The sequence below is a fragment of the Drosophila albomicans genome, chromosome 3 (assembly GCF_009650485.2).
Source record: "Drosophila albomicans strain 15112-1751.03 chromosome 3, ASM965048v2, whole genome shotgun sequence".
NCBI lineage: Eukaryota > Metazoa > Arthropoda > Insecta > Diptera > Drosophilidae > Drosophila > Drosophila albomicans.
This window is the reverse complement of record NC_047629.2, coordinates 20,066,564-20,094,167: the sequence shown is the minus strand read 5'-3', so window position 1 is coordinate 20,094,167 and position 27,604 is coordinate 20,066,564. Positions and strand designations below refer to the sequence as shown.

General features: G+C 38.4%; 2 protein-coding genes across 4 annotated transcripts in view; both read left to right on the top strand.

Moving 5' to 3' along the window:
* Positions 1-27,604, top strand: part of LOC117571890 (transmembrane protein 170A) — a 153,947-nt gene that overhangs the window by 121,184 nt on the left and 5,159 nt on the right. The gene's annotated exons all lie outside the window — the stretch shown is intronic.
* On the top strand, positions 16,447-26,991 carry LOC117571886 (uncharacterized). Of its 3 annotated transcripts, none has more exons than XM_034254347.2 (3): positions 16,447-17,485; positions 25,692-26,318; positions 26,392-26,991. In XM_034254347.2, the coding sequence occupies exons 1-3, from the start codon at positions 16,722-16,724 to the stop codon at positions 26,600-26,602; spliced, it is 1,602 nt and encodes a 533-aa protein (XP_034110238.1). In that variant the 5' UTR covers positions 16,447-16,721; the 3' UTR covers positions 26,603-26,991. The 3 variants fall into 3 exon arrangements, with proteins under 3 accessions (XP_034110238.1, XP_034110239.1, XP_034110240.1); XM_034254348.2 differs by lacking the exon at positions 16,447-17,485 and adding an exon at positions 18,685-19,060; XM_034254349.2 differs by lacking the exon at positions 16,447-17,485 and adding an exon at positions 22,388-22,490 and having other exon boundaries at positions 26,392-26,990.

Below are 27,604 nucleotides of genomic sequence, written 5' to 3'. Positions count from 1 at the left end.
AAAGTCGTTTGATATCTTTACACACCAAATGCACATTATTAGCTATGTACTCGCAACTCTTTTGTAGAGTATCTGCCAGAGTCAAGCACGCATGACAATGGCAACCCTCGCTCACAGTTCGAGGGGAGTTTCTGTCGTGCTTCGACAACTGTTGAAAATTGCAAATTGATGCTGGCTATGCATTGATGCGACTTTGATTTAAGCGCAAAACTAACTTTTCAGCATCAGCGAGTTTTTTATTTCCTTTAACTAACTTTGCAGACAGTTTAAACTAATTTAAAGTTGAGCTGTTTTCTCAATTGCTAATTCATATAGAGACAGAGCATGTGGGCTGAGATTTCTTTACCCCCTAGATAACCGATTCATTGCCAGCTCCTCTCCCCTTTTGGGTTTGTGTAAGATTCGCGCTTCGCTGACTTTTACTATTTTGTTGTTCTATGCGGGGGTATAGATTCAATGCGGGGTACGAGAGGGGGTAAGAGTATAGAGCACATCATAATAATGCAATAAAGGACCACATGGATATAGATGAGTCTCTCTCCTTCTCTCTACCTCTATCTCTTCCTCTTTGTCTTTCACGCTCTCTCTTGTTTGCTGTTGGCTTTTATCAATACGCATGAAAAATAATAGCAAAAACTATCCAGGGAATCACAGACTGCAACACATATAAGTATTAAACACACACACCCCGCAAACACACACATACACACACTACTCACACATTTACAGGCAGTACATGTGTGTTATATGGTCAATAAAAATAGCTCCTTTGGGTCTGCGCTATATTTGCTGCATTGACACTAATATAAATCGAATTTTTGCTTTCAACTTGCCCCACAGGACGCCTTGGCCAGGAATATGAGCTGCAACTTCATTTGCCACCAGAGCACACATTGCATACATTACACCAGTGGGGTTTTTCTTTTTGCTGTTGTTGCTGAGGGTTAAAGTTACAATTCTGAGTCGTCTCTTTATATATGTATGTCGAACTTGCGGTTAAACTGGCTTTTTAGCTTCGACTCACACCTTTCAAATGATGTCGAGAATTTTGAGTAGAGCTTCATTTATGCGTTGTCTTGTGGTTTACGCTTCATGTGCAACAAGTTAGCAGAAGCTGTCAACTTCAAATGTGGTCAGAGTGCATGCGAAATATGAATTGCGGTTGACAGTAGAGCAGAAATGCCTTTCAGACTTTAAGACTGATAAATTCCACATGATTTAAAAGCGAGCTTAGTGTAGAAAGTGATTGAAACAAAAGCTGGCTGCTATGTAACTCACGTTACAAGTAATTACCGCATAAGCTCTTGGCTTTGACACTCAATTAAAATTGATGATTTGTGTGAATTCTATATAACACGAGTCGAAATGTTATTTAAATTAATTAAGTTAATATAAAAAAATCACGTGTGTTTTGGAAAACCCCTTAGGGGAACACCAAATTATAATTAACTAATATGTAAGTCAGATAATATGAATAAAACATTTCTACAAAAAACGTACTTAACCCAATTGGGAATTCAGAACTAACGTGATTTCAATTTGAAATGCGATACAATAAATGATGATCAACTATTAAGCGCCAGAGGCTTTAAGATATACATCAAGGAGCTAACAATACCCTTAGGCAGGACTCGAGTTCAATTGAAACAATTGCGTAGCGTTTTGCATGCGCCTTCCAAATAGCTCCATTAGATCAAAAAGCAGGCGGAAGGATTTGCATGCAAAGGGGGATGATGATGATGTGAAGACACTCCCACAACTCCCAAGACAATCAGAATGCGGCACACACACACATATAAATACAGATGCGTGTAGTTAGGCCAAAGTCTAATGCAATATCTTCAATAAAATTCAGTGCACGGGATATTCAAGGGGTCGTCTATGCACAGTCAACCCTCCCCTGCACGGACAACGTGATAAAACGTGACAAATGCGAAGCTGTGCGGATTATTTGAGAATTCTGAGAGACACGGGAAAAATTGTGGAATGAAAATTGTGTTGCGAAGAAAAGCGAAGAAAACTGGAACCCAGCTGCGTTGACTCTCGGCCGGCGCTTTAAAATTGATTTAAAAATGCATTTCTATTAGATGGAATTTGTTAAGCGATTTGAACTTCCCCCTCAAAAGTAGAAAAACGACCCCAGAATGCACTTGAACTTGTCCCTTATCATACACACACACAAAACACTCACACTCACACTTGCACTTACAACACAACTGTTCAGATTCGTGTGCAATTGAGTTTTCCGAGTTGGGCACTCATTTTCATACCCATTTTCCTGCTACTCCTCCTCCTTCAACTGCTGCTGCTGTTGCTTTAGCGTTCGCTTTGCCTGAGGAACCGCTCAATTAATTATGCGCATTTTCAAACGCTTCGTTGGCTAAATGATAACAAACTGTAAATAGTTTTGGGCAGGGTTGTCTCGACTAGGAGATATCCTAGTAAATATTATGGTATATATTTCTTAAATACATTTTATTATCATTACTTTATTACCACCTTAGTTGATATTTCTAGAGGAATTTTATGGGAGAGTTCCATACATTTCCTGTATACATTTGATAATGTTTCTAATTGTAATAAAATAAATTTTTACTAATATATCTAATACATATAGATATATAAATCTCTTGTAATTTATCTATATCTTTAATATAAAATTCCCCAATATTTGTTTACTTTTTTCATAAGTTATAAATTTATAACACTTCTATCTAAACATTTCTATCAAAACACTTCTATTAAAATAATCTACTATATTTAACTTAGTCAACTTTCTAAGAGTTAAAGAGGATTTCAAATGCATATTCAATAAAAAACCTTGAGTAAAAAGTTTCTACAAGAAACATTCAAAATTTCCTTTAAAATTTCGTCATTCCCTCATTGCTCTCAATCACAGGGTATTTTAAGTCGAGGCTAAATCTCAGACCAACCACACTCGCACAAGTGTTTTTATGCTTGGCTTATGGACGTTTCATGTTCAAACCAAAAACGTAGGACCCTCCCATGTGTCCCATTCCCCGTTCCCCCTCCACCGCAGTCGTCTGTGGTGCCTACCGCATTTATGGTTGCCGCTTGGGTGCTGATAACTTAACGGCATCAAGTACTTTGAAATGTACTACCATCAATATTGGTATGTGTGAGTGAGTGTGTGTCTGTGTGTGAGAGAGGATGGCATTTCCTGCTTTTCACGAGCGTCGTCGCTGGAAAATTGATTTGCTTTTAATTGTTTTTCGCTGCACTCGAGCGCGTTTTGCAGTTCGTGCATGAAAAAAGGCAAAACTCGAGTGTATTTCGAAATGCACTTGAAATGATTTTTTATTTCTTGCTTCCCAGACAGGATGAGACATGTTCGAGGGCACTAAAATGCGGGAGGTAATAACAACTATCAACTGCAATGGAGATGGAGAGATAACGATTAAAACAAATTCATTTAGCATTCCTGGAATTCAGATTTTGCTTTGACATGGCATTTTTGCCACAATATTTATTGATTTTCACAGCACTCCTTATGCAACTTTGTTTCGTTATTTCTTATTTTTGGTATTTCTGTATTTTTCTACTAAAAGGAAAACACCCCCGAAAATGTTGTATTTGACATAGAATACCGCCCCCGGCATTGACATCAACACAGCGGGTTGCGGCCAGACATTCTACACTTCTCCCTCTCTTTCTCTCACTCTCTGTTTCCCTCTCTCTCGCTTTACTCGTAGAATTCTCATCGCTGTGGCAATTTATTTTGCTCGGGTTTCGGAGCTCAATAATAAAGTCCTCTAAATCTTTTTTGGTCAAATTGCATTTGGGTTTTCGTTAGGCATGAATTAAAAGGATATGTTCTAGCTCTGTTCCTATGTATATTCCTGCCTTCCCCACTCAATCGCTTTCTGTGTTCCTTTCATTGGGGGTTGATCTGCTCCCTGCTCCCAGACAATGTCAACAAGCAAAGCAAAACTGGCCCATCAATATGTACGACACTCGTCCTTCGTCGCTCTCTCTCCTCTCTCCCTCTCCCTTCTTTAAGTCCTATGCAAACAAAAGACGAATTTCAATTGCGGCCGTAATATCGAACATAATCTTGTCAAAGAACTGCCAGCAGTAACTGTAAAGCGCATTTACCTTTAGAGTAGACAGGCCTAATTGTTTGCTCGTCTATGCTCCTCGCTGCCTCTCACAATCTCTTACTCAAATTGTATCTCATAGTTTGATGACTCCGCAATGAAAGCAAAATAAAAATTGTTAACTTAAATCCAACATAATAGTGTGCCAAATGAAAACCCTTTTTTTTGCGCTGCTTCTTAAAACTAGAGATGAAACCAAGCGTGAGTGAATCCAGAACTGCTGCTGATGATGGCAAATACAATAAGAGAAGCCTTTGAATGATAACAAAACAAGAAAACATAGAAAAATATAACATATATTGATGAGCTGTAATGGGGTTTTATTGACGATTTAATTTGCTGTGTAAAATGGTACTAAAGAAGAACTAAATAAACAAATATTTATACATGAAAATTAAAATAAAATTATAGTTTTTCACAACATTTCAAATAAGACTTTTAATTAAGAAAAATATGCTGTGAATAGACAAATATTTATTTGTGAAAAATTACATGTTATCTTGAAAGTTGATCAACTTTCCAACATAGAAAACAAAAACTTAAATACAAGCCTTTATTGAGATAACTACACAAAAAATAAAATGAAGAATAAAATCTTGAATAATGTCCAGATTGAACCAAAACGGTTTATTCTGCAATGAAGATTAATATTCAACAAAAAATCTAGATAGCCCAATCTTCAAATTTAAAATTTTAGTGAAAAACCGAACTAATAATTATTATTTCATTATTATAAAAAATCAGATTTTCAATATGAGTTTGAATAATGTAAAAGTATAAAAAAAGTAAACACTTTCTTAAAAAACATGTATGATGAAAACAACATTTTCTATAAGAGTTTTTTGATAAAGAAAACAATATGCAATAAGAAGTTACAATTTCAGATGTAATTAAAACATAACATTGCATAAGGCTTTTCATCATTGTCATTGATATCGCTGAATCGTGCCCAACCCAAGTTGAGGTTCATCTCGAAGAGAAGCCACGCGCAGCCTCAATAGAAACAGAGGCAGAGGTTGAGGCAGCTAAAGATAAATCTGCAATTCGGTACAAAAATCAAATGTTTTCAGTTCAACGAATTTCAAATGAGGCAAATAAGCAAGCGAAGTTGCCGCTGCCGCTGACGCTGACGCTGCCTCCAGGGCACATCGGTCGGGCAGCTATACAAATGTATCTTAAAGATACGCCAGCAAAAAAATAACAAAAAAAATCCGAAACTGAAAATAACTCATTGTTTTCTTAGATTTGCATCTACTTAGGCTCAGTCTCTTTCTTTCTACGTGCGTGTGTGTGTGTTTGTGTATGTGTGTGTGCTACATGTTTTGCTTGCGGATTAGTTTAGCCCATAGATTATGTTGGCGAGATAAGAAAAATACGCATACAGAAAAAGTGTATTTTGAAATTGCTGTTGTACTCGTATTTCAAAACTGAAGTCTGCTGCTGTTATTGTTGTGCTCGAAGCTGTGTGCAAAGGGGCAAACAACAAACGCCCTGAAAGATCTCGTTTTACTCGTCTCGTTGTTGTGTTCATGTTTTCATAGTTCATTATGCGAGTTTAACACGTTGCATGCGCACACGTGTTGCACACGTTCAAGGGATTAAAGCACAACCAGGATTTGCCTGGATTTTTTGCGAGCAACGGAAATATTAGCTTCATTAAAAGAAGGGAACAACGAGCGTATAAGTGGGGTAAGGGGAAGGTAATGGAAGGGGGGCATATTTCAGTTTAATTAGAGACGTCATTGTCCCAGACAGTCTCACTCTCAGCTGTCCTGTTCTCCTGTCCATCGCTCACACACTTTTCACAGCTGTGCTGAGTTCTCTGTTCTCTGTCGTAGCCGACACACATCCTGTCGCATCCTTTTTTTTCTGGGGCATGACTTGTGGTTTCGTATTTCACTTTAAAAGGCAATCAATGAAACGCTCGCTACCCTGCCTCTCGTTTATTATCATTCGTTTTTCTTTCTCTCAATTTTTTTTATATTTTATATATACGTATTTATTTTTTTTTTTTTTGAGGTACCCTTGAAGCATACATAAACTACGAATCAATGTAATTTTATACTTTATACGCCATTGATTTCGGTTTTTATGAATGTAAACAGGTTGACCCTAACGAAAATATGGCATTAATAACGTAAATACATAAATATTTAATGGAGCAGCAGACCATGCTACGTATACGCAATATTTGTGGTATTTCTTTCATCTTTTTTCAGAGTAGCAAAATGAGATTTTTCGGACAATTTTAAAGTAGAAAGAAACAGTTCAAATGTGGTTCGACATTTTTAAAGCTACTTCGATTATGAAAACAGAATTTTAATTAATAAATATTCTTGCTAAAAAAAAGTCAACTGCTTCAAGCTAATAATGCTTATTGATAATGGATAATAACAGTACAATATTATCGTATATTTATAAGAAATTCTATTTTGTTTGCTTCTTTACCCAAAACTCAAGCTTGCGTCATAAATTTCGTAGTATTCTAAAAGTTAAGGGTTAAACAGAAGTCCATCCCTTAGGCGAGCAATTCAATTAGAACTCATTCCAGTTGAATTATGCATATTATCAGGAAACATGACCATAAAACCGTAAAAAATAACAACACTAATGGCAACTGTGCACAAATTATTTAGAATGCTAGTCAAACTAAATTCACTCACAAATTATGACTAATCGCCAAGGGTTTTCAGGGTGACCATATGGGACATTCCTGGCCGACGCCATCGAGTCAATTAAATCCAACTAATTGTTATGCACCCCCCGGTGCATCGAAATAGAATTAAATGTTGTGTTTGAGGGTAGCAAATGTTTAAAGTTGGAAACGAAAGTAGCTGCGCTTAATTAAAGCATATGACTAATGCGAAATTTCATTCATTTCATTTACCTGCGTCATGATAATATACGAAAATTTCATTATTTCATTATTTTTGTGCCGACAGTTCTTTGGCCTCCAGCCAGCCAGCCAGCCAGGTAGACAATTCATTTAGTTAGCTCGGTCGGCCACACAGCGAATTATTTACAGTCCATCCATCAAAAATTTGTACAAAGGCGCCGAAATGGCAAAATAAGCCAACATATGGTCAATTTCTACTCGTACATTGGGCAAATCCGCATCTGAGGGTTATCTGAGGGTTAGAACTTTATTCCTTTGCCATTCTTTGCCAAAAATGTAGCTGTTGATTGAAATGTGAGATGATCTCTGAACATGTACGTCTAAGTGGAACAGGATATGAAAACTAATAATAACCAAAAAGAGAACTTCTTGTATAACTTTTGTGTTTCTCTAGCAATTGTTCTGAAATAATCGGGATTTGCAGATGATATGCTAAAATATGCACACACAAAGTGTCGAGGGTCGAAATTGCAGATTGATATCGCTAAACGAAGTCTCCGATGCAAAGGATTTGTCTATACAAAAGATACTTTAATGAATGTCGTCTCCGCAAGTACTATTCCAAAATAATAGGGATTTTGAGGTGACAAGTGGAAATATGAAACGGCAAGAGTAGGGAACACATTTTGTTTACTGAAAAATGAGAGAACTCTTATTTTGTATAACCCGACCTAAGTAGCTAATTGAAAATTTGTATGCAAGATAAAAGATTATGAATGAGTAACTTCTCAGTTTCCTTTTTGCTAAAATATATAACAAAGAAAAATATGTATTATGAAAATGGAAACATTTCTTAAGTAACTAAATTTTGAAAAGAGAGCTGAACCATTATTTTTTGCTTATCATAAATTAAAAATCGAAAATATCAATCTACAATAAAAGCCCAATTATTGAAAATTTGTATGGGAGAAAAAGACTACGACAATGACTATTTTGCTTAAGTCTGTTACAACTTTAAATATGCATCTTTTAGGTAACAAAAGAGTTCAACAAATTATTTTTTAACTTCACCAACTATCTGAATCTATCAAAAATATTTTCAATACCGAAAATATCGAGCCACAAGCTAAGAAAGTTATTGGATATACGCAAAGAAAGTAAAAATTATCCCATTACTTGCCAACTCCAATCTACCCTTTAAGCTTGCTTTGCCTTTACAGAGTATTATTTATTGGTAGTTTTTGTGGCGAATATCTATTCAAAGTACGAATGCAATTTATGACAGCTGTCAGCTGGAAAAAAGTGGCTTAATTTTTGGCAAAATACTATAGGATTTTAGCATAGAAATATCAGAGGGAAAGAGCGACAAGTTAAGGCATTCAACTGTAAAACGATAAAATATATAGCTGCTGGCATTGTGAGTCTGTTATGCAGAGAGTTGACAAATTTCACACGCACTCGCCGAATGCCATAAAATGCTATGAAATTGGGCTCGATGGTGAAGCGGGGGGGAAGGTTACGTCAAGAGAGCGAGAAAAGAGAAACAATGCGATGCAAAACAATAGGCAAAGCATTTGTCATAGATATATCTATAGAGGGGTAAATGTCATTGGACAGAGGGTGTCAACCCTGGCAGCGCCTTTTGTCCGGATTGCCATCTTTCACACGAAAACAAAACTAAAGAAATCTTATGTAATTAATACAAGTAAAAACCAAAAGGGCGAATTTTCATTTGGTTCACATTTTCGAAAAATCGTCTCACATTTCTCGTTTTATTTACACGGAAATGTGTTGCGTATTTTGTCAACTAACTGACAGGATGTGTCTCTTCTGTCCTTGGCTCCCGCTGAGTTCGACGATGATGACGAAATTCAATTAAACACAAAGCTTCATTCCACATTCGAAATCGAGGCTGCTAAACTAAAATCATTATTTGTTGCCACTCGTGAGTCTTGAGCAAATAAATACTTAACGGTCTGCCAGCTACTTTGCAGTATTTAATGAGGCAAACGTCGAGTTGAGGGGCAAACGTTGAGAAAAAAGATCCACAAGCAGACAAGAAAAACAATTAGAAACAGGCTGACAGACAGCCGCATCCCAGGGACAGCCGCAGTCAGTCAGACAAGGACCTGAAACAGGACTCAATGTGGCATACGCTAAGTAGAAGACGGCAAAATCAAATTGCCCGACGTCGCCAGACGCCAATAACAAATTTAAGAGGCTGCACACCCAATGTGTGTGTGTGTATGCGTGTGTGTTTCAAGACCCAGCTGAAAATTTTAAGTGCAAAGAGCATGAAGAGGATGCAGACACATGTCATGCATTTTTAAATAGACATCTCGATTTCTAAGGCTTTTCAGAAAGAAATTCTGGCTTTTTGAGAACCTAATTGCTTAAGAAAACTCTGTCATAAAGTCAGTTCTTAACATTTTAAATAACAAGTCGAAAGCTTCTAAATTAAGTTTAGCGAAGTAAGCAACAAAAGTTCGGGATTCGATATACATATATGAAAGAAATAAAAAATATATAAAATCATATTTTTCATTTAAAGTTCCATTTCAAGAAAGTATTATAAAAAGGAAAATAATATTTTCATTAATTCATTTTCATTTTATCAGTTACAATTGCCTCCTTGATAAAGAAATCTCATTCACAGGGATATCTTTGATCTTTTATAAAGTTTCGTATAATCCCCGATGTAATTATTTAACTATATTACAAAACTAAACTAAATTATTCAAAAAATAAACTTTCTGAATTCTTAATATTTTAAACAAAAAATATATAAAAAATTTAAATGCTTAAATATTTAATTAACTTTTCTTTTTATTTTCTATAAAGTGACTGAATAGGCAAATGATTTTTTCATGTATGAAGCAAGCATTTGAAAACAGTATTTCAACTCAGTTTGTAGTTAGTTGCATTGTAACAAGAATCCCTTTCACAACAAAATGAGCATGCATTGTTCAGCTGACGATTCCTCAGCATCTTTCCGGCTGGGTCTGCCACGAATCGGGTCCAGTTTTTGGGTGCCTTCATCTTGTTGCCTGTGTAAACAGTTGCCATGCCGCTAAATCAGGCGTGTACAATTTCAGTTTGCTGCATTTTATGCCACACATTTTGTTGATGTTCCTCCTCCTTCTCTTTTTCGGTCTTCTTCTTCATCCACATCCACACATCTACACATCGACTCCTCGTCTCTGTCGGGGCAAGAAATTTCAAATGTTTGGCAGCAGATGTTTTATTCATTTATACGAGAATATCGGCTTTTATCTTGCCAGCATTTTTGTGCTGCACTCAAAGGCTGGCGCTGATGCGATCTCTTGTGGTTCATTCTCATTCTACTTGATATGAACATCTTTTCGAGCCGTTCACCAAATTATGATAATGATAATACATATTGTGTGCTTCCCCTAGCCACTCTCTCTCTCTCTCTCTTTTTCTCTCGCTGTCTCTGTAGTTTCCTTTGTTTAACAGATCCTTTTGTTTGAGAGCGAGATCCTTTTCACACCGTTCACCTTTGCTTGGCTCTAACTAATGAGCCAAACCTTTGATGCCAAGCCTTTGATAAGAGAATGAAAAGAAAGGGCCTAGAGAAATGCGGGGCGTGCCGGATTTGTCATTCAAATTATGGACCAAGGCACTTGGGGAATTGAATCGAGGGCAGGTCCCCGAGTTGCAAATGCACTCCAAATATTTTCGAAAACGAAAACAAATTTGGAAAACTTCAACTTCCTGACATTTACCATGCGGTTTTACTAAGCAGAGCATTTAATCATTTACACACTTCAATTAAACTAAACAAATGCGTGCAGTGAAATGAAACTGAAACATAACATTCGAAAGGGGAATTTGGGAAATTCAGTTGCAGTTCCGGTCGAAGGCGGAAGGCGGAAGGAAACGCGTGCCGAACGCGTGTGAGACGAAGCGAATCAATCCAACAATAATGCGAAGCAGCTGATAAAAACCAAACGAATATTTCACATTTCACATAAACCAAAACCAGCTGCAATGAAATTTGAGTCCCAGAGGAAAGAGAGAGAGTGCAAAACAGTTGTGATCTTTGCGTTCTTTTTGGGTACAAAATTTGCATGCAAAAATGCAGCCAATTTTTTTCTTGTCTTGGCATTTGTCAGCTGCAAATTTGCAGATGATTTTTTTTTGTTGACACTTCCGATGCAATTTAGGTGTAACCCAATGCTGTCAATGTCCTTACTAAACATCCTGCCCGGCCAGCCAGCTAGCCAGCCATGGGTGTTCCTTCTTCCTTCCGTGACTCGGAGTTGTCGCAAATTATTTGCCAAGCCCCGTTAGCTATGGTCATGTCGTGTCTGGTCTTTGGCCACCCGCTTGCATCCTCGGCATCCTCAGTCAATGTCCTGTCGGCATATTGTAATTTGCTCAAGGTAAATTCAATTTGTACGGCCCCGGCAAACAAAAGGCGTCGGCGGGCGGCGTCTGTTTACACAAACGACGACATTACTGTACTGCACTGTAAAGTAGCATGACAAATTGCCAACAGTCTGCTCAAAAGTATCTGCAACTCACAATCGAGTATCTCGAATTCGTTGGTTTGCAAGCATAAACTTGCACATTATCAATTGTCATTTGACGAGCACTGTACTACGTGTTACGTGTCGGGCACAGTGAGTGCTTAAAGAATGCAGTTAGTAGAGAGCAGACATGCCAAAGCAACAGTTTACCTAACGATTTCAAAGATCTTTAACGCAATGTAATCTCTAATATGGCTAAAGATCTCTATAACTATAAACTGATTAGTGATTTACTTTCATGTGTAGAGCAGAGAGATTACAACACATAAGATTAATAATCCCATGGTAAAAACTTAGATAGTAATGTGGAATTCTTGAACTTGATATTATTTGTTTACAGTCTTTCATTTAATACGAATAAATAAGTTCAGAAACTGTAATAAAAGTTCTTTCTTTTTTAATTTTTAAATATGCTAAAATTATACGACTCTTTGTTTATACCAAAATGCAGTAAAAAAAAGGAGACTAAACTACAAAAAAATAAAAATAAAAGAAAACAAAAACAGAAGATATCTTATAAAACAATTGCGACTCAAAAACGAGATAATCTTGCTGATAGAAAGAGTTAATATAATGGAATTTTTGAAATATATTTTGATTAAAATTCATAACGAATAAAATTTAAAAATAATATAACTCATTAAACTTAAACAATCTTAAAAACTACAGATATTCAAAAAAAAATAAAATAAAAATAAACAGCAACTTTTCGACTTCAATAATACTTTTAGACTTTTCGACTACAAAAAAAATCTAATCTAATTCTATCTAAAATATTTCACCAATTACTCTTCATTAATAACTTCATAGCACGTAGCTTTTGTCAGTCTACATGTTAGCAATTGCCCCTGAACTTTTCACTAAGTACTTTTCCACTTTAATTTCTCACTAAATATTTGTGCTCATACAAAGCGTGTGTATTTCGTCAGAATCAATCGAAAATAATTAAATATTTTTGTAAAGATTTTCGGGGCTACTTTTCAGCTGAATGGTAATTTGGCAAAGAATGCTGTTGTTTGATCTTCGCATCGCTGTTCAAATTAACGTAATTGTAGCAGCTAATTAATCAATCAGCCACATGTGCAAACTATCCATGAGATACACATAAATATTGATCCACAAAAGAAAAGTATTGACCACGCCTCAACAAAGCTTTTAATCCATTACATTTGACCTTGCCCTCGCTTGAAGAGCTCTTGAAAAAAACAAGTTCATTAAGGCATTGCCTTATAATCAATATAGCCTAATCTAATATGTAATAACGTATGTAACCCACACTCACACACACACAAACACACACGCAAATACATAAACACTTATGTATTATGAACTAATAGGCATTTCTCGTTAAGCAGAAATAATTCCCCTCAATATTATTAATGGCGTTTTCAGCACACGCTGTGCACAGTGTGGCTCAAGTTCAGCGCTCAGAGCTCCACAAAAATCAAACAGAGAGCTTGTCGTTTTTTATGACTAGCAATCCTAAAGATAGAGATACCGATACAGATACAGCTCAGAAGATGTCTAGCTTTAGAGCTGAGAGACTGCGGTACTAGCCGTTTGCCCGGCACAAACTAATGAAAAATCAATTTAATGCTAATGCAGTGGAAGTGGGGGAGTACCTGAAGGTAGACTCGAAAACCTGGGGGCGGGGTGTGTGTGTGTTGTTTTGTTGTGTTCATTTTGTTGAAACGATCTAACAGATACGACGACGACAAAACTGTGCAAGATCAAAAGGTTCAGAAAAGTTTTCAACATTTTTTAGCAGCATCATAAAAATGTACATAACTTGCTGTTGTTGTTGCTATTGTTATTTTAGGCTAGAGTGGCCCTTTTACAACACACACACACACAAACACTCACATGTGTGTGTGTGTCAGAATGATGTTGTGTCTCGCAGCAGTAAACAAACAAATGGCAACAAAATAAACAAATTGACGCGCTAACTCTTTGACATGCTGCTAAATATAGATGCATAGATAGATAGATAGAAATACAGATAGATAGATAGATAGATATTCAGTTGGCCGGATTCTACTTGATGAGCCAAATGAATATTGACCATTTCAATGATGAGAGAGCTGGACTAATCAAACAATAGATGTTCAGGCTGACTGCGAGTGAGTTATTTGAGCTGTCGCTGCACTTAAGTATCTTTGTGATACGCGAGTATCTTTTGTTTGCTTTAGCTAAATGCCATGCTAATGGCACAGCTACTCGTCTTGCCAACAAGTTAATCAAGGTGCTAATAATACAATTTGTGCCAATTACAAACCATTCAGTTTGCTTCTTCTTCTTCTCTCGAAACAGATTTGCATTAATTTCCATTTCAAAATCGGAATTCGAATTTCGAACTGCATTAATCAAATGCAAATAGGTGACGTTTTTTTTACGTTCCTTTTTCGGTTTTGGCTTTTGACAATAGCGGAAACATTTGTACACATTTGTTGTTATCCGGAAACTGTAGAACATTTGATAACAAGTTTTGAAATTAAAAACAAGTCTGACAGTCGACGATAAGCTAGCCTCAAATTTCCGCCATCAAAGTGAAATGTTTGTGGTTTTTTTGGTTGTTCTACTCGACCCTACGTAATTTGATAAGCACAAATGCCGACTCATGTGGCAGCCACAGTCTGAAACAGGCAGGTACATCGTAGGACCCCAAGTGTTGCATGCAACGTGACCACAAAAAAAAAAACACAGAAAAACTGAAATACAAAAGCCATGAGACAGCAACTTAACTACTACAACATGCAACGCCAGTTGAGGACTCGATCCAACCAAACAACCAACCGACCAACGAAGCACAGCTAACCATCCATCAACTTGGCCATGGCCAAGACGTGTTGAGCGGTGGCCGCAGCGAAAAATTGAAAAGCATCTAATTGGTAATTATGAGCTGAGCGCGTGCTTGCCCAAAAAAAAAAGACAGCAAAACAAGAAGAAAACAAAAAACAGAACATAACATGCAGACAACACAGAAAAAAACAATTTTAAATAAAATAAAAATGATCCAATTGATGTTGCTCGACTTGAAAGTGCCCTGTATGAAAATGTACAGAAAAGTGTGAATAATAGATAGATGTATTTTGGGTAATCTCTGAATTTATATAATATATAATTTTAGCTATTCTAAGTATCTAGCAGTAGTATCTTATAACTGTATCTTCTTCACTATGCAAGAACTCTTACTCTGCTTCAGCATACCCCTTAACCTTAACCTACAGGGTATTAAAAGGGTATGGGTCAGGTCCCAAAACACAGCGACTCAGTTGCCCTGGCATTTTGAAGTCGCGCCTAATTTGCTCAAGAGCGCTGTATCTTATGATTAAGCCACATTTTGTCTGCGGGCCAATTGCCAAAAAAAAGAAGAAAAATACTAAAATAAAGACTGCAGAAGGCTAAGAAAAAGGTTGAAATTATATGGCAACGATATGCGTGTCTGAACAGATTGGTAATTGTCTAAAATGTGCAGTCGCCGTGACTTTGCGACTGACTCTCAACAATTTCTCTTGGCCTCAAGTCGCAGGTCCTCATTCTTCTTCGAGTGGCGCTAATTTGGCCGAGTGGCCCGATACAAGTGTTATTAGGCTAATAGCCATTAGGCTAATAAGCTTACATCTCTGAGCTGAGGATGCGTCTTGTGTCAACATTTCAAAGTTTTAGCTCTGTTTGTCTGTCATTCCTTCTTCCTTCATCCCCCTTTTGGAGCTGCTGAAGTACTAAAAATAATGGCAAATATTTGCATTCGTCGCTTTTCTGGAGTGGCACTTGAATTGCAGCAGAAAGCGCTTACAATTCACAACAAGTTAAGGCCAGAATTGAAGAGCCAGCATCTAAAGAGTAAATTCCAATTTTTTTATTTATATATTTTTTTTTGTTTCTATCTTTATTTTCTGTTGTTGTTTTCCTTTCACAAATGCTGCATTTTAATTAAATTCCTCAAAAGGCAACTGCAAATAAACTGAAGCATAGAAGAGAATACGTAAAAGAAAAAAAAAGACTAGAAATTATTTCATATTATTAGATGGAGAGAGACGAGGTCCAAAGGGAAGATTTCATTGAAACTGTCCTGCAGCACAATAACAATATTTCACCCTCGCCAAAAAATGATGAGGCATTCAACACACAACACAACTTTAAGTAAGTGTGTGAGTGCGCGTGTATGTGTATGTGAGTGTATCTTGTAGATAGATTTCTGTTGCATACTGGGATTTTGTGGTGTTTGAGTTTCGAGTGCTGAGCTGTGCTGTCCCTTCCTGGCCACAGTTCTTGTTTGGCTTCATTTGTATTTCTCTTCTTTTGGTTTCTGGCCGAAAGAGAGTACAGGAGGCGGAGAGGGAGCGGCAGATACGCATCAGATGCGGGCCCAACCAGGGGCGCTACGGAAAGCCGCTCGTGATGTTCTTTTAGTAAAAGTGTGATAAATTGAGCGCAGGAGCGGCATCATTAGAACATGGACATAGCATGCGCAGGGCCCAAGTGGTTGTTCCGCTCCTGGCTGGCAGCCATTCAGAGAGCACGATGTAAACAACCAACAAACATTGAAAACAGAGAGAAAGATTGAAGCGAGAGAGAGAGAGTGAGAAGGAGAGTTGAAGCCAAAAACTCGTCGGACATCTTTAAACGTGAGTGAGCGCGAGGGAGTTTCTTGTCTGCGCTGGTGTTTGTGCGTGCGAGTGTGTGTGCGTTGGTGTGCATGTTGTTTTGGGCTGCTCGTCGTAGTGCAGCAGCAAGAGTGACGTCGCGACGTCAATGAGATGCAGCGCACGAAGTTCAACTTACTGTGTTGCTGCTGGTGGTTGTTTTTGCGCCGAAACACATTAGCAACGTCGCGTCGTCACGAAGCCAAAACTGAGCGAGAGAGCGACTCGCAGGAGAGAGCGCATTTGAAGTTGAAAAACCAGAAGCCGTAAACAACAAACGCATCAACAATACAAATCAGTTTTTGGCGGTACGCGCACCGAGAAGGTTCATATCACGACGGCAACGCAGCATCGCAAAACGTATTATAGAAAATTGCTGAATGCTGCAAAACTCGTGTGCGTAAAAATTTTTTGGCGCGTACAGGCGAAAGTCGCAGCAAATAAATCTATAACAAGTTTTTTAGTGCTACAAAATGAATTAAGCTCTTGGCCAACTCAAGCAGTTAGGGACAACCACAAAATTGTGTTAAAGTGATTACAGCAAAAAGAAAATAAAGTGATTTCAGTGATGATGCCAGCCACGCCTACAATTGTGTTTGAGAACGGCACCATGCTGGGTGCTATGAGCGGCGAGCAGAGGAAACTGCAGCCACCGAGCGCAGCATTTGTCATACCGGAAATTGTGATTAGCGGCAGCCAAAGCAGCAACAGCCTCAATCGGAGTCGCAATGACGTTGCTCACGAGGAAATGCCCGCGGAGTGCACGGCGCTGCTCGAGCAGCAACTGCAACATGCTGGAGCCGGAGCTGCCACCGAGGAGGATAACGAATTCGACCAATTCATATTGAATCGTACCACATCCGAAAGCAACATGCTCGAGTCAAGCATCTACAGCGAGCTGCAGTTTACCACCAGCAACAACAGTCCAGCTCCACCTGCAACACAATCTGTGGCAGCTGCACTCAACACGAGCGCCTGCTCTCGCAGTGATTCGCGGCAGAGCAAGCGCACGCGCCGCAAGTTGCACAAGAGCAAAAGTAAATGCAGCAACAATGTTGCCGTCGTTGCTGGCGCTGGCGCCACAACAGCAACAACAACTGTGGTGGCGCCACCTGTTGGCAGCTATCCGCCACAATATACGGCCATCTTTTTGGATCATCATCAAGCAGCGGCAGCAGCAGCAGCAAACGCAGCAGCCGCATCGCCATTCCTGAGTGCATCAAATGCAGACGCGGCTGCAGCCAACTATTTGCAATATCATCAGTACTATCAGCAACGTCCCATGGGCATGGGCCATCCTCACCAGCATCCTCATCATCATCATCTGCGCAGGTAAACTTAAAAGTGCCATAAAACAGACATAAAGATGACGCTAAAGCGTCTTGCTGCTGTTTTGCCCTTGGGGCCATTGAGGCTGCCACACAAATCGCGCCGCTGTTCAGGAAGTGGCCATTAAAGCCAAAACAACAACGAAAAAAATGGCCACTGTCTGGCCTGGTCAACAGGCAGCAGTAGCTGTGGCTGTGGCGGCTGCTTGAAACCGAAAGTTTTGACAGACGCATTTAAAATTATAATTGGCATGCTCCCGGGCGGAATGAGGCTTCAGCTTGTGCTTCTTCTTTTCGTTTGGCTTCTGTTCAAGAAATAAAACTTTATCATTCAACAAAAATCATGTCACGCACAACAGCAAGAGCAGCAGCAACATCGCAGCGTGCTCCAATCCCCATTGCCCCCGTACTACTTAAAATAAAAAACTGGAGCACAGATTTGTTGCCTCTCGAGACGCATACAAGGGCAGCCACTTCGTCTCTCTCAATCTCTAGACTTCCCCTACAACAACAACAACAATAACAGCAACCACACCATGGAGGGCAATTCATGCCTTATTGGGCAGATTAACTGACATTGATATGCACGCCAGAAGAATTCCATAAAGCTAAAAAGATACGCCCCAGACTCTCTTGTACTTGACGGCTTTACTGCAGAACCGCGTGCTGTGGTTGGTGGAGAGGGGGGAGGAGGGAACGTTCGCGGGAGGGAAGTTGCTGCTGTTTAACATGTCACATGTACGGCCTCGGCGATTATCGCAAAACTGTGTAGTAGAGTAGGCATACATAAAATACCCTGTAATCCAGCAACAGTCGGGTATATTGTTTAAATAGAGCGGAAGTGTGTAGGAAAGCAAAGTTTATCAACTCTGCATGCATTTTCATGTTATCGATAACTATCGATAAGATTATGTAAAATTGCTGTTATAGAAAATTAAATTTCTACAAGCAAACGAAGAATATAAAAACGCAGAAAGTTATACGTTTGCATATATCGATTGATTGTTATCGATATTTAAAAAGTCATCGATAAGGTTAATCTAATATCAACATAAATATGATATCTTTACACGTTTTTCAACCAAATAGCGGCAATACAATTGTAATAATTTTGAAATTTTACGTTTATACTTTCATAACTTAATTAAATATTCATTCAAACACCCTACGAAAAATTGTCATAAGGTATCTCGCAGTTTACTCCACCCCATGGTAGACTCATCAATTCTCGGAACTTCGTGCTAGAAGCATAAAAATTAATAGTGGCGCATAAATTTTGTCAGGCCGACAGACAAGAACACGAGACATGGCCCAAAAGTGCCTTTGATTAATTGTCATAGTTTATTTTCCGAGTTATTTTAAGGGAATTTTTAACTAAAAATTCCAAACAAAAAGAAACAGAAACAGAAACTGTAAAAATATTAATTAAAATAGTATATCAAAGTGATTAATGGAGTGTTGTGTATTGTTGTAATCTGAAAAAAAAAGCGAAAAGCAAAACGGAAGCAGATGAGATATTAATGTTGTTAGTTACGCAATTTTACGAAACTTTTGATCGACACCTCAGCAATGGATCAAGGTAATCTCCCCATCACAAAAATAAAATCCATTTGATCCAATCAAAAGATCAAAAAGAAATGGATAAATTGACATGAAGAGCTCGAATTGATGGACAGTGCAATTAGTGGACTAAAGAGGTGTCTACTGAGGCTGATAAGTTGGGTGTAATACTTTCTCTGCGGGAGAGAACCCCAAAGATCATTAAGAATGTAAAGTTATTATGACACGAACGCAGGCTCGCAGTCATAAATATTTGCTGTCAAAGTGAAAAGTGTTTGATAAGATGGGAATAAGTCTGAGTTGGAGGTTAATTAAAGGCAATGTTTGCTGTTTGTTGTTATTGTTGTTTGTTTGTTTGTTTATTGTTCGACTGTTGCCATGTCACAAAATATCAATTTCAAATTTCGAAAATATGAAACAAGCTCAAATCGAAACAGAATTCAATGGAAAAACGCTGAAAGTAAACTTCAGAAATGCCTAAACAAATCAAAAGAGACTTCAATAGTTTCGTGTGTGTGTATATTTGTTGTGCACATAAAATCGATACTTTGTAACGCTCGAGTGCATCTGACAATTGGGTCTACGTAGAGTTCGTTTCGATTTTATAGCCAAGACACGAAATTCAGTTTGGTTCCTTGAACTCACCTCAAGGCATGCTTACCACTGTCATTTGACACCCAGCAGAGCGAGACAGACACATCGACGGATGACAAAGTGAGAGAGAGAGGAAGTCGAAACCATAGACAGTTTTGGGTTTCAGTCTTGTGGTTATTTGCCTTCGACTCGTCCTCTACTCGGAGCACTTAAATAGCCAGCTCAAACGCACAAGTCCTTGCGGCATGTCCTGATGAGAGTTCCTCCTCAATTGAGCACTTGCATATCGTATATCATATATCCCTTCTAATCTCTGCCACACACTGCTCTAAACTCATCAACCCATAAAATACTCATTAATTTTGTTGTTTGAAATCCTCAAGATGATTTTCTAAAAATTCGCCCCTTTGGCGTTTATTGATAATAAATGCTGTGTGTATGTGTGTGTGTGCCTGTTACCTTCATCTCAACATTTTTGTCAGCAACCCCAAAATCCAAATGTTGTCCACAATCCTGCCCCAGTCGCCACCCTCCCCCTTTGAGTCGTAGCAACTACCCTTGTGGAAGTCTCGCATGATTTTAGAACAAAATTGAATTTGGTTTTTTGGCACTTTTTATCAGCTCAATACAGGCGAAAGCTAAAATTTGAATCCAGTTGAGTGCATATTACTAGTAATAATTCTTAAGTGTTCAGCTTAGGGGTTGTCAAGTGCTGTACCTTTTTTCATTTTTTCTTTTTCCGGGTTAACCTTTGAGAAGTCGTAAGTCAAAGTTGAAATTTAATGTAAATAGATTACAGTTTCATATTGGCTTTAATATACAACATTTTAAATTATCAATTTGATTTACAGCATTTTGCAACACTCTCAGTCACAGTTAAGAGACTTTACTATTTTGCAACACTTTTAATTACAGTTAAATGGTTTACAGTCAAACGGTTTAACCTTTGCAATAATTACTGATAATTAGCTCCATAACTAAATGCACTTTTGACACCTTTAAGCCCTAGGCCTTGAAAATATTTATTGTTGACTTTACAACACTACTGTTTACCGTTACAGCGGCTTAAACTCTAAGGTATCTCTGCCTAGTATCAAACGCAGAAAAATCCATTAGTTGTAGTACAGTTACGACTGAGACTCTTAAGTAACTTAAGTGCAGCTTAATGTGGGGGCATTCATTAACAAAAGGCCCGCCACAAAAGAGCAGGAGAATTGGGAATACTTCGAGAGTTGGAGAAGCTTCGGGTCTACCCCGAAAAGAAAAGCGAGCGAGCCGAGGGCCGTCAGAATGCGACTTGAGCCTCAGCTTGGTTTAATGATAGGCCGCCGGTCAGCGATGGCAGCTTAGGCGGCATCTCAGGCTCATCATAATTTTTCTTATTTTTAAGACTCGTCGCGAAGTGGAAACAGTAGCTCCACATAACACACAAACGGAGCAAACGCTTGGGCCCGTGCTTCGTCCGAAGCCGTAGGCCCAGTTAAGCTGTAAACAATAGCAAGAGCTGTGTATAGGGGCAATTTATGGCCTAAGCGGCTTAGGCGTTACAATTTAAGAACCATTTCGAGCTTGCAGCACGAAGGCGAAGACGACCTAAACCAAATTGATGGGGAAAATAATTTTAAATAATTCTAATTCACTTTTAATCATATTTTTATGTTTGGCTAGAAAGCTGCAGCCACGCCTCGAATGTAAAGGCGGCTAATTTCAAATGAAAACTATTTTAAGTACTTTAAGTGCATTTACATACATACAAGTCGCTTCCCTTTATTCCCATTTCCCTTTACGCACTTCCTACCTAAGTTTTTCTCGATTCTTTTCGTCTTTTTTCTTTTCGTTTTTTTTTTGGCACCCAATTAGGGTTCTATTGTCTCCGGCACGTAGACAAACAATTTGCGCTCTAATGGCGTACTTAATTATGCCTTAAGAGACATGCGCAGCTGTTCTCAGCTCTCAGCTAAAGAAGTCTCCACTCGGGAGAATTGGTCAAACTCTCCGCGTTACGCATGCGCAATGTAAATGAATGCCAAAAAATGAGCTAAAGAAGACGAAGTTAATGTTATTAGGGAAGTAATTATGCCTAATGACAGCAAACTGTTGCTCAGTCACAGTGAGGCAGTGAGTGGCCCTATAACTGGGTCAGCAAGTGGCTTAATGTCTTCTCTCCACTTGCCCGCTATCTACCTCTCTCTCTCTCTCTGTCTTGTGGTTAATGGCTAATGACGCGGCAAAGAAAGTCTAGTCTATTACGGCCAGACAATGGGCCGCTAAATTGCAACGGAAGTCGAGCCCGAGATTGTTGTATGCAACGTAATAACATCTAGCCAATGTAATACCCTATGTAATTAAATTTAAAGGGGTTGCTGCGCATATAGCAGAAAATTAGCCAAACCTCTAAGAAATTAGCTATAATGTTATATTGGGAACACTTACTCATTCCTAGTATTTACAATGGGTAAGAATGTTTTTATATCTCAAACTTTTACTATCGATAATGTCTCTATATGGATGTCATTGCATCCAAATACTATCGATAGTCTTAGTTAAGTCAGCGCTACTCTCCATAGATCACTTTTATAATACTTCTTCTTTTATAGCTTCTTCAGCTCAAAACTTATGACAACCTCTAGGCAATTTCTGCATTTTACTGCCTCCATTAAAGTCTATCGATAGTCTCCGTGAATGCAGCGCTACTATCGATAACAGCTTTTTGTGTGTCAATTGAAAGAAAGGCTATCGAGCAGAAAGTAGCTCTGCACTTTTAAAGTTATTTTATGTTTATGGTGCAACAACTGTCGCGCTCGCTGCCTGCCCCATGTTGCACGTTGGAAACGCGAGAAAATTGTGATGTGTCTGTGAGTATGCGTGTGTGTTGATGTGAGATGTGTGTGCTGTCCCGATGCTTGCCCCATTTCAATTTCAATGCGCGCTGATTGAGCTTAAGAGCCGAAACTGAAACCGAGGCGAGAAATGTTTACGAGCTGCGCGAGTGCAACGAAACATTTTCGAATAACAATAAATGTTGCACACTACAAAAGCTCATAAATTAGCTGTATGTGTGTGAGTGTGTGTTTGTGTGTTGGGTGTCATTAAAAATGGTGGCACTGTCAAAGGCATTGAAATCAAAGTACTAGAAGACGCCTTCAGCTTTGCCTTTGCCCGCGAGGCCAAACAAATATGTATCTAAGTATCTTTTTGTAGCATTGTATCTTGTGGATGCTACTGCGATGTTCGGTAACAAATGATACAAATTCTAAGCCAAGATCATTAGTGCTGTGGTTAATAATATAGATTTGTAAGCCACAGCTCCTGCTGTGCTCAATTTGGCTCTTGATAAGGTATCTTTCAGATACTCAGACTGCTTCCTATGGCTATTGATATAATGATGCGTAAACCTGCTTAAATGCACTCCATTGTAATAAAATGTTAAATGTAAAAAATAAAAAAAATAACTAGCGTACGTGTTGCCAATTGTTAATGAAGTCCACAGATTGAGTTATTCTATAAAATTTATGACTCGTCTTCCGTGCGTTGAACGAACATCAGTTTGATGTATGATTCATTTTTATGACATCTACAGAAATGTCATAAATAAGTGTGGCAATGTGTGGCTAAAAATAATATTAATAACTATGCCTACATTTTATTAAATGTACCAAAAGGGCTGCAACACTTTGATATATCTGAAATTGATGGCTCCGTGCACGCCCCAATTACGACCACAATTCCGATGTGTGTGTTCTGTATATATTTTACGATGGGAATACCCCTATATTTTAGCAGATTTTACGATGCTCTAACAGCAGGGTATTATCATTTACCCTATGAAAATACGAGTGTCTATGTGGAATTTAGCTGATGCAATTTAAGAGAACTATTTTTAGTGAGCACACATCACTTAATGCATATTAATAATATTCCTCTGGGGAAAAGTCAATTTAAAAACCGCTCTAAACTATTAGTTTTAATGTTGCGCCTTAAATCTTTTAAGTAAAAATAACAAAAACAGGTGCCGCACATATTTTCGACTTTCTTTTATTTATTTACAAATTCGAATTATATATCAAATGAGCTATTCTTTATAGAGTATTTTCTTTGCGTTGTTCGCTGCTTAATTGATTTCCCTCGCAGTCATTTTTTCTAATTACTTTTCTGAGGGGGAAGTTCTTTCTTTTCCTTTTTTGTTAGTTGACAAATTGCAGACAATTGAGTGTGACGCTGTCAAGTTTGAATTAGCTGGAGTTTGCACCCAGAAGTCAAACCTCGCCCGCAGCTGTTGCCTTGTTTTGTAATTAAACAGAAATCTCAAGTTGCCGCTAGCCGCAGTCCCATCCCCAACTCCTCCTCCCTCCCCCAATATCTATGCTACATGTGGATATTTTTTAAGAGTTTTCAAACGTTTCTTTCTCGGGGCTTTTTATGGTTTTATGCTTCCTTTTTGGGCAGTCCCAAAAAAGGGGGCGGGGCAACGCATTGATTTATGCGAAAGATTTTTGGTTTTTTATGGCGTAACAGAAATTTGTTTTCACACCTGAAAGTTCTGCAGTTTCATAGTTTTTATAGAGTTTTAATATTGTGCGTTGTTTAAAAAAAAAAACTAAACAATTTTCGAATGCGATTTATGACTCTACAATATAAAAACCTGTTGCAAGTCGCCTTTTGTTTGCCACACAGAGCAAAAAATAAGAAACTCAACTAACAACAGTTGAAACAGATGAAAAGATACAAAACAAAGATAAGGCATAATAATAAATGCGACAGAGAGGGAAGAGAAAAGCAAAGAGCAAATCAAATGGGAAACAGCTGCCTATTTCTAAAATCAAATGGGACACGCACACGCACAGCAGGATACACGGAGTATTGTCTCGAGGCGGGGCCACAGGATCAAGGGACAAGACAGGCAGGTGCAATGTGTCAGGCCGTAAGATTTTCTCTAAATTTATGCAGGCTCTCTCTCTGTCTGCAACTGGACAGAGAGAAGAACAACAACTACTATCAACAAATGTGTGTGTGCGTGTGTGTTCTAAATCATAGACAGACAAAGGACAGACTAAGAGAGTAAGAGAGAGTGCAGGATAAGTGCAAAAGGAGCACCACATGTGGCAAACAATTCAAAGTCTGCCATCATCATCCACTGTGATGTAATGTGAGACTAAGCAGCCACGACTCCACAACTCCGCTTTGCTACCTGCTTCTGCATCAGCTTCAGGTAGTCGAGAACAACTCGGAATGCTGCTGACACTTTAACGCGTGCATCAGACACTGAGACAAAGAGGCGAGGACGAACGCAAGAAATCAAATAATAATAGATTCAATTAAATTTATGGATTTTAGGCAGCTGAATTCTTCATAGAATTTATTTCACTCAGCTCGATTTTCTTTATAAGCAAATTCTTTATTTATTTATTTTGATATTCTCAATATTTCATGACATTCAGTGGAAATACTAAGCGTTTTCTTTAGTATATTTATTTGCTAAGCTATCCTGAAAATTTCATGATTCCAGCTTGAATATATACATAGAACATCATTATTACTCATTTTTGTATAGGCTTTTTATTTCTTTATTTTAATATGTATAATCGATACATTCTTGTCAATCTTCTTTTAGATTCCATGTTTCTTTTTATTCATAAAAATATTATTGTTTGTGTTTAATCCACTTAGTTTGCTTTTCTATATATATATTTTCACAAATAATAATAACCGTTTAAGAATTTCTCTGACGTTATTTATTTTTTTATACTCTCCTGATAGTTTCACGTTTCTAGGTGAAATATTAAGAATAGTTGAAATGTTATAGTTATAATAAAATTTATTATTAATTATTATCGCTTCTTCATTCGCTGCCTAAGGTTCCCATTATAATTATTGTCTTCTCAGTTTTATTCTAGAACTCAAACCTTTCTTTTTTTTAAATCGTAGTACATTTAACCGCAAAAAATATAGTTTTAGTTGTCATCTCTTTAAGCTTATCCAATGTTTAATCTTTGTCCCCAACAAGACTTCTCACAGTGTAAACTAACGTGCAATTTCTTCCCTCCTCTCTCTTGCAGAACCCTCTTGGACGTGGCCGTACCACTCGCTGGAGGCAGCGGCGATGTGGCCACCAATCTGGCCAGCACCAATGTGAATCTCAACATGTCCGGCGTGGCGTCAGCTAACGGCGTGCTGGGCAGCAGCGAACTGAGTGCAGCGCCACTCGGCTACAGCTTTCGCAAATGGTTTGCGCGACCCTCGCTGCCCTTTGTCATTGGCATCTTTGCGCTGGGCGGCGTGGCCTGCACACTGGGCGGAATTGTGCTTGGCTCGACAGGATTGATCGAGCACTCGACACAGTATCTGAGTGCAGCGCTGCTCATGATTGGCATTGGCGTCTCGCTGCTCGTCATCTCGGGCGCCATTTGGCGACTGAGTTTACCCGATGATGTTGACGATTGTCCGTGCTTCCGGCGCATGGAGACGTGTCGCAACTGCAATAGTCCGCACTGCACGAATCGCCTGTTGCCGGGCAGTTATCTGTATCCCGAGTTCCAGCATCGTCCGCCGCCACCTTCTTATCTGACCTCGTTGAACGAATACGCCTTTGTGTATCATCCCAGTGCGCATCCACAACAGGCGGCTTATGCCACAGTTCGCATGAACACCCCGCCACCGCTGTATCGCTCCACCTACTCTCTGAAGTAAGTTGACCACATCTTTGTTGTTGCCACTTCACACCTGACTAATCAATTGATTTTCGTCTGTCTACTTCAGCACTTCCACGTCGCATGTATTGGGCGGAGGCGTGGCATTGCCGCCCACCAGTGAGCAGCCAGCAGAGGAGCAGTTAACGGTGCTCTGCACACGTGAAGCCATCAGCCAGACGTCCTTCAAGGAGCTGGAGATCGATGAGTTGCATCACGAGGAGCCGCCCACACGAGAGGCCGAAAGCCAAACGCTCTTCAAGGAGGTCGAACTGGACTAGACTGTGCTGCCAAAGGAATCTCAATTCTGTCACCTGGTTCCCAGTTCTCAGCTCCCAGTTCACAGTTGTTGTCGCCTCCCCGAACCCATCAACTCTTGACTGATTTTTACTATATACAAAACTTGATGCGTATCTTCAACATTTGGAAATCCAAGAAAATTGTACAAATTATTTAGCGAATTTTAAGTGTACATAATTTATACATATATATATATATATATCCTTTACATCCTATTAATATACATATACAATGCATATTATATACATATATCGATATACGATTTAATATTTAGTGTAGCGTTTAACTGCAGATGTTTTTCAGTTTTATGTTTATGTTGATCATATTCCAAATGCCAAATTTACTCGTAAATTAATAAATGTCTTTAAGTGGCCTAAATGTGAAATCAATATAGTTTTCTTTATGGATATGGGTTTTCAAGGGGTTTTTGCTTGAATGATTTTGGATTTAGTTGTTATATAGCCAAAAGTTGAATCTGAAAAACTTCTGTAACATCAAAAGAACCAATTCAAAGTATTAAAAGAAGCCAAATTTGCAATAAGGAGAAAGTCTAGTATGTCTGTAATGTATTTATTTATGTATTTGTTGAGAATTCTGTAGGCTTGTATTAAAAAAAAACACAGAGAATAGGAAGAATTATTGCTACTTAGACTCTCGTCTCGAGAAAGAGAACTATTCATTATTAAACATAAATTATTGAAACAAATTAAAAAAATTGATTAATTCAGTTCTTTTAGAATTTTAAATAGTTAACTCGATTTTAAGTAACTGGATTCAATGGCTTGCTTATTTTAGACACCACTGTAAGACCAAGAAAATATTCAGCACTGCGCTTAGCAGATACACGAACCAATGGATGTTGTCCCAACTATAGTTCACTTGAAATAGAATCCACCTGTTGAATGTGGGCTGAATGAATTCATAATTCAAGTTAAATACAAACTGACCCAATTTTAAATTAAAATCGATATACTAATTACTTA

Excerpts from the sequence above, each read along its gene's own strand:
- LOC117571886 (XM_034254347.2), top strand. The coding sequence starts at position 16,722 with ATGATGCCAGCCACGCCTACAATTGTGTTTGAGAACGGCACCATGCTG. Across the intron at positions 17,486-25,691 it reads CATCATCATCATCTGCGCAG|AACCCTCTTGGACGTGGCCG; the intron begins GTAAACTTAAAA and ends TCTCTCTTGCAG. Across the intron at positions 26,319-26,391 it reads CGCTCCACCTACTCTCTGAA|CACTTCCACGTCGCATGTAT; the intron begins GTAAGTTGACCA and ends TGTCTACTTCAG.